A 10807-nucleotide genomic window follows, 5' to 3' on the forward strand; every position below is an offset into this window, starting at 1 on the left:
AACCTGGTCTACAAAGTGAGTCCAGGACAGTCAAGGCTACACAGAGAAACCCTGTCTTGAAAAACAAAAAGAAAAGACTTCAGGAGAGAAGGAGAAAAGTCAGCCTGCAACCTGCAGAAGGTAAAGACGTGTCTTCTGATAACCGCCCCCCCCCCCCAAGACAGGGTCTCTCTGTGTATAGCTTTGACTGTCCTGGACTCACCTTGTAGACCAGGCTGGCCTCCAACGCACAGCGATCCACCTGCCTCTGCATCTGCAGTATTGGGATTAAAAGCATGAGCCACCACACCCGGCTGCCTTCTGATTTCAAAGGCAATGAATGTCAGCTTACCAAGAGGACTACACAGTTATCTAGGAGACCTAGAAGTGGGGCCTGATTCCCCACCACCACAGCAACAAACCCCCCAGCTGAAACATGGAAAAACAAAAAACCCCAAGATGGTCATGTCCTTGGCATCTTTAAACAAATACTGTCCTTCTGTCTCACCTTCAGGGTGAGACACCACAGCATTGGTCTTAAATCATTGCTCCCTCTACAGCAAGCATTCTGTAGGAACAGGATGTCTGTCACCTTTGTGCCAAAGGACAGAAAAGTCAAACACAGCCAGCTTCTCAAACCTTGGCAGCCTATTCACCCTCCTGACCAACCACTGGACACTCTCAGGTCAGGCTGGCTATGAAAACTTCTTTTTGAGTTTGGCTGAAAGTTCACATAGATGGATATGTGTCTTCAACATATAAAAGGAAGTCAAATCTGAAGTAACACTGGCATCAAACTTTCACAATCCTAAGAGTAAACCCATGACTTATTTAGTCTATATGACCTAATATATGATCTACATTACAAGACTGTGGGAAAGATTAAGCTTTGTCACAGGTGGAAGCAATCTTGGCGGGCTTTACCCTTGGGGCACACCATGAATACCTTGTGAGAGACTGTTTGGAGCCTTCCTGGGCTTGGAATTCAGGAAGCCTACCTGGGAACCCCACCGTGGCTATTGTTTTCCTAATTGACCCTCGAAGGGAGGAGGAGACCGCCCTTTGCATGTGACTGGGAAGAGGGTGAGAGAAAAACAACAGGTTGAGAGAAGGCGAGAGAAGAGCGTGGAGAGAGAGGAAGGGACCGGACCAGCTCGTGGGACTGAGACACCTAAGGACTCGTCCTGCCGAACGGATTCCAGGAGGTTTTAATCTTCTGTCCCTTTAACCTTTTTTTTCCTTCTTGTATATGCTAGTTGGGTTGTATAATAAAGTTTAATTGTTAATAAACAGAGCCAAGACAAGACCCTTGAGCTCCTGGAAGTTGACATGCATGTGATGATAACTATGCATTTTTTGGGCAAGTGGCACAAGACTTTAATCCTAGCACTTGGGAGGCAGAGGCAGGAGGATCTCTTGTGAGCTCAAGGCCAGCCAGGTCTATACAGTGAGTTATAGACCAGCCAGGGACTTAGAGTGAAACCCTTTACCAAGAAAAAACAACAACAACAACCCTAACAAAGCAATACTAAACAAACGACTAATTAGAAAAGTCTCAAATGGGTTTACAGCCAGGAATAACAGTATTCAGTTAAAATCCTGGTCCTTGGGAGAGGATAAAGGAGAAAGACTGCAAATGTAAAGCCAGTCTGACCTGTTAGAAGTCTCAAAACAAAATTTGCAAAAATTGTGTGGTGCCACATCCCTTTAATCCCAGCACTTTGGAGGCAGAGGCTGGTTGATCTCTATGTGTTTGCGTCTAGTCTAGTCTATATAGTAAGTTTTTGGCCAGTCAAGCCTACACAGAGAAGACAGACTAACTCCGGGCAACACCCAGCCTACCTCAAAGAAGATGAGCATCAAGGAACCTCCTTATGGAGATGGCCTCAAATGTAGCAAACCAGCCACTGGGCAAAATGTCCTCATTTCTACCACAGACAGAATTCTGCCTTAAAAGGGCCAAACTCTGACAAGACAGGGTAATTACGTCCTCAATAGTTCCTGCCTCAAAAATGTCTGTCAGATATATTGGGCCAGAAGGTTGAAGATTATACAGTGATCCGCCTGCCTCTACCTCCCAAGTGCTGGGAATAAAGGTGTCTGCTACCACGCCCAGCTTAAGATGTTTTTAGGTCTAGATAGATGTTTTACTTAAGCTGATAGAGATGAGATATGATAGATATTGATTTATACTCAGGATTTTTTGTTTTTTGAGACAGGGTCTCTCTGTGTACAGCCTGGACTCACACGCTGTACAGCCACGCTGGCCTCAAACTCACAGTGAGGTGGTTGCACACATAGGTGCAGCTGGCTTGTCCTTGGGCTAGAGAGTATTTGTGGTGTCTACCAGCTAGGGGCAAATTAAAAAATGAGTGATGTTGAGAAAGGCAAGAAGATTTTTGTTCAAAAGTGCACCCAGTGCCACACTGTGGAAAAGGGAGACAAGCTTAGAATGGACCAGATCTCCATGGACTGTTTGGGCGGAAGATAGGTGAGGCCACTGGATTCTCCTCACAGACGCCAACAAGAACAAAGGTAAGGTGGGGGGGGGGGCTGTTGTTAAACCACAGCACAGAGTGCAGGCTTATCTGGATGTGTACACTTAACCACTGCATCCCTTTCTGTTTAGGCATCACCTGGGGAGAAGGTACCCTGATGGAGTATTTGGAGAATCCCAAAAAGTACATCCCTGGAACAAAAATGATCTTCGCTGGAATTAAGAAGAAGGGAGAGAGGGAAGACTAATGTCTCATCTTAAAAAGGCTACCAATGAGTAATTTCACTGCCTTATTTATTACAAAACAATTGACTCATGGCTTTTACTGTATACCATAACTTAATTCATACCCCCAAATTCAGATCATGAGTGGCTAACAATGTTTTTGTTGAACAGTGGATATAATCTTTTTAAAAATAACAATCCAGTTGCATACATACTATCACTGTTCTCCCTTCAAGACTAGACTTAATTAGTAATGCTCTACTTTCCACAAAGATGGGGCATCACCTCAAACCTATTAAGTAGTTTTATACTTGCATTTATATAACTGGGCATATGAATATGTGTAAACACTGGGAAAATTCTTATTACCGTCTCAGAAAAAAGGTTCACCTATGTTTAAGTTTGTGTTCACTGGCCTGTTACAGGCAGTGGCTAAACGGCAGGAAGCAACTGTTTTTCGTTTTTTTGTTTTTTTTTAAAGACTTATTTATTATGTATATAGTGCTCTGCCTGCAAATACACCTGCAGGCCAGAAGAGAGCTTTAGATCACATTATAAATGGTTGTGAGCCACCATGTGGCTACTGGGAATTGAACTCAGGACCTCTGGAAGAGCAGAATGCTCTTAACCGCTGAGCCATCTCTCCAGCCCCTGAAGCAACTACTCTTAAGGATGCCGATTTAATTACAATTCCCTATGTCAAGGACACTGCCTTTTACCACTAAAAGACACTTATGCAGTTTGTGTATGATATCAAATAAAGAGTATTTAACACGTTTAGAAAAAAAAACCTCAAAGTGATCCACTTGCCTCTGCTTCCTGAGTACATTCAGAATTTTATTTTTTGTTTTTTTGAGACAGGGTTTCTCTAGTAGTCTTGGCTGTCTGGATTCTTTTTGTAGACCAGGCTGGCCTTGAACTCACAGTGATCTGTCTGCATCTGCCTCCCAAGTGCTGGGATTAAAGGCATGTGCCACCACCGCCCAGCCCACATTCAGAATTTAAGACTCACCAAGAAAGGAAAGATGTTTTCTTCAAGACTGCCAAATACAAATAGCCAAAACACTATGAATGTAACATATATATAATTCCTGATAGTTTCGTGGTTCTTCTTGCTGTAGTTTACTGCATATATGTGTAATCATATAAATGTATATGTAAAAGCAAAATTTAATAAGAAAATGGTAAAATAGAAAAGTCTATATAGAGAAATCTGTCAAAAACAATTCATGGAGATAGATAGATCCCTCTCTTTGCAGTTTTTATGTATTTTTCCTTCCCTCAAACTGGAAGAACAACATATTCTCTAGCCTGGCTCAATTCTCAACTTTCCTATCTCTATTCAGAATAAAAGTTCCCTTCTGCTAGGCAGTGGTGGTGCACATGCCTTTAATCCCAACACTCGGGAGGCAGATGCAGGTAGATCTCTGAGTTCAAGGCCAGCCTGTTCTACAAAGTGAGTCCAGGACAGCCAAGGCTACACAGGGAAACCTTGTCCCGAAAAACAAAAACAAAACCAAACAAAAAAAGTTCCCTTATAATTCACCTACTTCAGTTGACAGTAGTGTCCTTGTCCCACTTACCCAGGCTCAAAATCATCTCTATTTCCAAAGTAACCCTCTTGCTACCTCCCGAACTCTCCCCTCGAGCATCTTAGCATGAGTCCTCCCCTGCTGCCCCTGTAGTGAACTCCCCTTAGCCTCTCTCCCTCCCCCTAAGACAAACTGACTCCTAAAATATCAACTTCAGGCCACTGTCCTTAGTATCCCCCAAAGCAGCCTACCACCTGGGCTGGGGGAAATGGCTCAATTGGTAAAGTGCTTGCTGTACTAGCATAAGGACCTGAGTTCTGATCCTCAGCACTCATGTACATATAAAACAGCAGTGTGCACATATAATCCCTGGGGAGGTGGAGACAGGACCCCTTGGGCTTGCTGACTAGCTAGTCTAGGCAGATTAGTGAGCTCCATGTTCATTAAAAGACCTTTAAAAAGTAGGGTGTGGAGCTGGAGAGATGACATAGTGGTTAAGAGCTCTTCAACAGGACGTGGGTTCAATTCCCAGCACCTACATGGCAGCTTACAACTGTCTGTAACTCCAGTTCCAGAGGATCTGACACCCTCACACAGATATATACAGACAAAAACACCAATGCATATAAAAGAAAAATTAATAAATCTTTTTTTTTAAGGGTGGAAGAAAGCTGGGCATGGTGGCACATGCCTTTAATCCCAGCACTGGGGAGGCAGAGGCAGGCGAATCTACAAATTGAGTCCGGGATAGCCAAGGCTAAACAGAGAAATCTTGTCTCAGGCATTTAAAAAAGTGTTCTCTCTCCTCTCCCTCTGTATACATGTGTATGCTTGTGTGTGTGTGTGTGTGTGTGTGTGTGTGAGCGCGCGTGCGCGCACACACTCATACACTTTTCTATCTCTCCCCATAAGAGGGTTTGCCCTGGCCCTGGCCCCAGCCCTGTTAGAACTGCTTCCAATAAACCCGCATTTATATACTTTGGGAAAAAAAAAAAAAGTGAGCCGGGCATGGTGGCGCACGCCTTTAATCCCAGCACTCGGGAGGCAGAGGCAGGCGGATCGCTGTGAGTTCGAGGCCAGCCTGGACTACAAAAGCGAGTCTAGGTCAGCCAAGGCTACACAGAGAAACCCTGTCTCGAAAAACAAAACAAAACAAAACAAAAGTGGAAAGTGATTAAAGACAATGCAAGATATTGACTTCTGTGCCCTACATAGACACATGCACATTGATTTTAAAAACTAAACCAAAGGGCTGGAGAGATGGTCCGTGGTTAAGAGCACTAGCTGCTCTTCCAAAGGTCCTGAGTTCAATTCTCAGCAACCACATGGTGGCTCACAACCATCTATAATGTGATCTGATGCCCTCTTCTGGCATACAGGAAGAATACTGTATACATACATAATAAATCTTAAAGAAAAGAAAAGTAGCCAGGTGTGGTGGTGTATGCCTTTAATAATCCCAGCACTTGGGAGGCAGAGGCAGGCAGATCTCTGTGAGTTCGAGGCCAGCCTGGTCTACAAAGCAAGTCCAGGATGGCCAAGACTGCACAGAGAGACCATGTTGCGAACCCCCCCCAACAAAAAATAATAATAATTAAAATTTTTTAATCTGTAATATTCAGATTTCCAGTTTCCAGTATGATAAACAGGAGCCCTCAATGAAAAACAAAACAAAAAACTCTTCTTAGATTTATCAGTGAAGTGAGGTTACAGGCAGGCTGCTCCCAAAAGGTAGACAGGATGGAAGAAGAAAAGAAACCCAAACAGCACCTAGTACAGGACAGGAAACCTCTTAACTGACAAAGTGTGAACAACTCACAGCTTAAAACTTCAGGGATGTAAAGCTATGCAAGCATGAACCAATAACCCCAACACTCGGGGGCCTGGGCTACACAGCAAGCAAGCAGAGGGAGGAGAGGCACTTCAGCCCTGCTCTAGTCACTGCCCTGCCCGCGACAACTTAGAGATGTTCAAAACTATTTGTTAACCCTTTAAAAAAAAAAAAAGGTTTATTTATTTACTATGTATAGTGTTCTGTCTGCACATACACAGGCACGCCAGAAGAGGTCGTCAGACCACATTATAGATGGTTATAAGCTACCATATGGTTGCTGGGAATTGAACTCAGGACCTTTGGAAGGTTCTTAACCTCTGAGCCATCTCTCCAGCCCCCTCAAAACTATTTTTAAAGAGGAAGTCTTGAGAGAGTGATGAGTTGGGTTAACAGCACCTACTGTTCTTGCAGAGGATACCAGTTCAGTTTTCAGCACCACAGTAGGTAGCTCACAACTCCTGGTAACTCCAGCTCCAGAGGATCCAACAATCTTTCTTGACTCTGTGGGCTTCTGCAAGCAAGCACATTGGTGTACGTACATACACCACTAAAAATATACCTTCACTGGGCAGTCAAGTGCTCCCAGCACTCAGGAGACAGAAGCAGATGTATCTCTGAGGCCAAGGCCAGAAGAAAATGGGCTTGTTGCGATCACGGTCAGTAACAGCCTCTTGACTCCCATGTCTGAATTCCATGGCAGGAGCATGACCCTACTGGAGGTCCACAAGCAAGGCAGCTCTGCCAAGCCTGAGCTAGAGTGAGGTTCTGCCCACCACATCCCCAATAACAACAATAAAAAAGACTGAAAAGCAAGCAAGCCAACTTGAGCAGAAGTTAGAGGCCACCCTTCAATGAGACCATACATATCCTAAAAACAGGAAACCCTCTCTAGGAATCAGTCTTACTGAAATTAGAAACGAGCCCACAGCCGGTTAAATACATGTCAAGGTCTGTAGCTCTTAAGTCCTGGGGAACAAATATAGATGGGGGAGGGGTTCTTTCTAGTTCTCCTTGAAGGAGGAATTTTAGAAGCAGTCGTCAGGGGAAGAGCTGCCAAGCAGAGGGTAGGAGCAAAGAAAGGCCTGGTACTGAAACACAAAGATCATTCATAAGCACTGGGCCGGCCCAAAGGCTCAGCCGCTGTAGCTGGGGGAAGGGGCAATTTTAAGAGTAACAGAACAGCCCTTCTCAAAGGGAGACTGGAACCCAAGTTTAGACCTTGCAAACAAGTTTAGGTCTTATTTCCTAGCTACAAAAGCCACAGAAGCAACAGATGACATTTGAGAAACACCTGGCAACAGGATAGAGAACTAGATAGATAGAGGGTAGAAAAAATGGCTTAGATCCCCTGGAGCCTCCTGTTACCATGTGACTAAGCAAAGACAGGTAGTTCTGGGCTTAGAGACCACAGTAGTGAGAGACTTCTGGCGAATAGGGTTAAAAATACAGTTGGAACTAAGAGCGTGACTGCTGTTACAGCAAAGACAGAGGTACATTCTGAAGTGGGGCGGAACCAAAAGGCTAAGGCGGGCACAGGCTGAATGGGCTGAGTTGAAGCAATGTGACGAATAAACCGGACCCAGCAAAAGCTACACCCAGGCCACTAACTCAAAACTAGTGCGTAGCTGGTCTTAGCTACTTTGTGAGCTCCCCATTTTACCCCCTACCACTAGATAGAGAAAGAAGGATAGAGGGAAGAGAGAGATTTGTGAATCTAATTTCTTTCTTCCTTGAGCACAACTACTAACCACAACCAATCCCATGAATGACCAACATCCAACAACCCCACCTATAGGGCTCTATTGTTTATACACCCTCTGAAAAATTCCTAGAATACCAAAGGTCACACACTCCCAGAAACTCTGCAGCAGGCAAAACCACGCCTCTGCTAGAACAGAAGTGAAACCATAGTCAGCAGCTGCAGGCAGTCTGAAGCAGCCCCATATCCCACACCAGGGATCAAAATGAAAACATATTCTTTTAGTATTTCTGTGGGTTTTTTGGGTTTGTTTTGTTTTGAGATAAGGTTTCTCTGTGTAGCCTTGGCTGTTCTCGGGACTCCCTTTGTAGATCAACTCACAGCAATCCACCTGCCTCTGCCTCCCAAGCGCAGGGATTAAACATGTTCACCACCATGACCAGTTTATTTCTATGTTTTTTTTGTTTTTGTTTTTCGAGACAGGGTTTCTCTGTGTTGCCTTGGCTGTCCTGGACTCAGTTTGTAGAGTAGGCTGGCCTTGAACTCACAGAGATCCGCCTGCCTCTGCCTCCCAAATGCTGGGATTAAAGGCATGCGCCATCATGCCCAGCTTCAAACGGGTTTTTAAAGGTCAAACAAAAGGACCAATACTCAATGCCAAGCACTTGTGGAAAAAATGGCATGGTATTAAGTCTGAATATATAAAAACCGATATTTTTCTAATCTAAGATGAAATATATTTAAACCTAAAAGGAGTGAGAAACATCAGGCATAGTGGCACACCTTTGATTCCAACACTGGGGAGGCAGAGCACCAGATCTCTGTGAGTCTGAGACCAGCCTGGTCTACAAAGTGAGTTACAGGACACCCAGAGGTACATAGTGAGGGTGTGGGGGAGAGGAAGGGGGATGGAGTGAGGAACCAGGCCTAGTGGGGCACATCTGTGATCCAGCAAGTTGGGAGGCAAGATCATCACTGGCTCAAGACCAGGTTCTAATACCTAGGAAGTTCATGACCACTCTGCCTACGAGAGACTCATCTTTCTTTTGTTTTGTTTTGTTTTGCTTTGTTTTTGAGAGAGGGTTTCTATGTGTTATCTTGGTTGTCCTGGACTCACTTTGTAGACCAAGCTGGCCTTGAACTCACAGCGATCCACCTGCCTCTGCTGGGATTAAAGGCATGTGCCACCATGCACGGCAGAGGCTCGTCTTCCAAAGGAGGAGGAATTCTTTCTACTTCATGCTTATTTTTGGAGCCACACCTCCAGGCGCTGGCCAGTAACACAGGTACACGAAGACTAAAGAGCCTCAGAAAGAGAAAAGCGAATGGCTGCCACCTTCCATCAACACACGCGGATCATGGCTTCTCTCCTTCTCTCTCTCTTGGAGACAAGGCGTCTCATCTCACCATTGCACCTCTGGCTGTCCTGAAGCCAATTATGTAGGCTAAACTCGCCTGGAACTCACAGAGACCCGCCTGCCTCTGCCTCCTGAGTGCCAAAGGGGTAGTATTTCTGGTGGGGGAGGGCGTTGTGATCAAATTACAGACAACAAGGAAAAGTAACCCGGCGACTTATTCCCCCCCCCATTTCTTTTCTAAAGCCCAGCCACAGCATCCCTTTTTAATTCAAGGCCCTCGTAGGGAAGCGACTTCCTAGACACGTCCATTTTGAGCTTTAGTACAGAACGTACTTGTATGACTGCACAGTATTGTTCTCCCGCAAGGGACGGGAGGCATCCCAGCCAGCACACATTTTCCGAAAGCACGCCCGCAGGCGGCCTGCCGCGCGCTCCCGGCGCAGTAGTGCTCCGGACTCCCGGCGCCTCGGCGCTCACCTCTATCCCAGCCGCCGCCCCGCCCCCCCTCCACCCCGCCCTCCCGCGCGGCGCCGCAGCCACCGACCTGATGACACTGATGTGGAACTGATCCTCGCGAAGGCCCCTCCAGGCTCCCGGGAGGAACTCCTTGCACCACAGGTAGGCCCTGCGCCGCGTCCGGGGCTCCGGTTGTTCGTCCGCTAGCGGCGGCGATGCCGGCGGAGGCAGCGGCAGGGGCGGCGGCGGCGGAGGGGGCAGCGCGAGAGGTTGGGACCGGCCACCGAGGTGCTTGGGCTCCAGCTCGCCTGCGGCGTCGCGCTGCTGCCCCACGCCTGGCGCCGGGGCAGCATTACCACCGCAGTTCAGCAGCAGCCCGAGCGGCGACGGCTCGGCCTCGCCCCCGGTGCAGAACTTGGTTTTCATGCTGGACAAGCGGCCGAGAAGGCGCGGGCGGCCACAGCGCGAGAGGACGCCGCTCAGGGTCCAGCTGGATGCCCGCCTCTGGGGGGCCGGGCGCGGGGGAATGGCTCGCCGGCTTCTCTGACCTGGCCGGGCGGCGGTTGTGGGAGCGCGAGGGGAGGCGGCGGAGACGGGAGAGGAGGCAGCAATGGACTCCAGGCAGCGGTGACGAGAGGAGAGCGCGGGAGGCTGACGGCGGGCGACTGCTCGAGTGGGCCGCGGCGCTCGCTCCTTTACAGCGCCGCACGCGGAGCGCCCAGCGTCACCGCCCGCCCCCGCGCTCGCCGCTGATTGGACGCCACGGCGCATCACAACCGCCACCGCCCTCGCCACGCCGCTTTCCCATTGGCTGCGGCGCCGCTCCTCCCCGCCTCAGGCGGTGAGCCCACGGTGAGGGTGGGGCGGGCGCACCAGGGGCGGGGCCTTGTTGTAAGGGTCCTGGGGGTCCCGGAAAGACCAGCCATCTCGGCTGCGGGCGCTCACAAGGCGGCGCTTTCGTGGACTCAGGCCTCTCAGGGCATGAGAGGGGAGGCCTCTGCAGCTTTGGCGGACCCTAGAGTAGACCTTGAGAGGGAAACTTTCCTTAGAAGCCCCCGCTCCTGAAAGCGTTGACTTCAAAGGCCCCGGGGGGCTTTGCAGGGGCTGGGAGGAAATTGGTGTCTAGAGGCTGGCTGCTCTTTTCGCGTGACCTTGGGGCAAGGCAGCTCCAGAAGAAGCTCCGTGGGTGTGTTTTTACAACATTTCCCAAGCTCTGTTCGAGAAGCA

The 10807-nt window shown here is 48.0% G+C and overlaps 1 protein-coding gene across 3 annotated transcripts in view; it reads right to left on the minus strand.

Annotated features, from left to right (window-relative positions):
• Nucleotides 1-10307, minus strand: part of CHKA (choline kinase alpha) — a 51398-nt gene extending 41091 nt beyond the window's left edge. For 2 of the 3 annotated variants that reach the window (XM_084750832.1, XM_084750831.1), the window contains exon 1: nt 9669-10305. In XM_084750832.1, the coding sequence (XP_084606958.1) occupies nt 9669-10006 (338 nt within the window). In that variant the 5' untranslated portion in view covers nt 10007-10305. Of the gene's footprint in view, nt 1-9668 lie in introns of all 3 variants that reach the window. The other variant, XM_084750833.1, reaches the window with a different exon arrangement.
• Between the last annotated feature and the right edge of the window lie 500 nt (nt 10308-10807).

The sequence above is a fragment of the Acomys minous genome (genome assembly GCF_964271855.1).
Source record: "Acomys minous genome assembly, chromosome: 2".
Taxonomy (NCBI): domain Eukaryota; kingdom Metazoa; phylum Chordata; class Mammalia; order Rodentia; family Muridae; genus Acomys; species Acomys minous.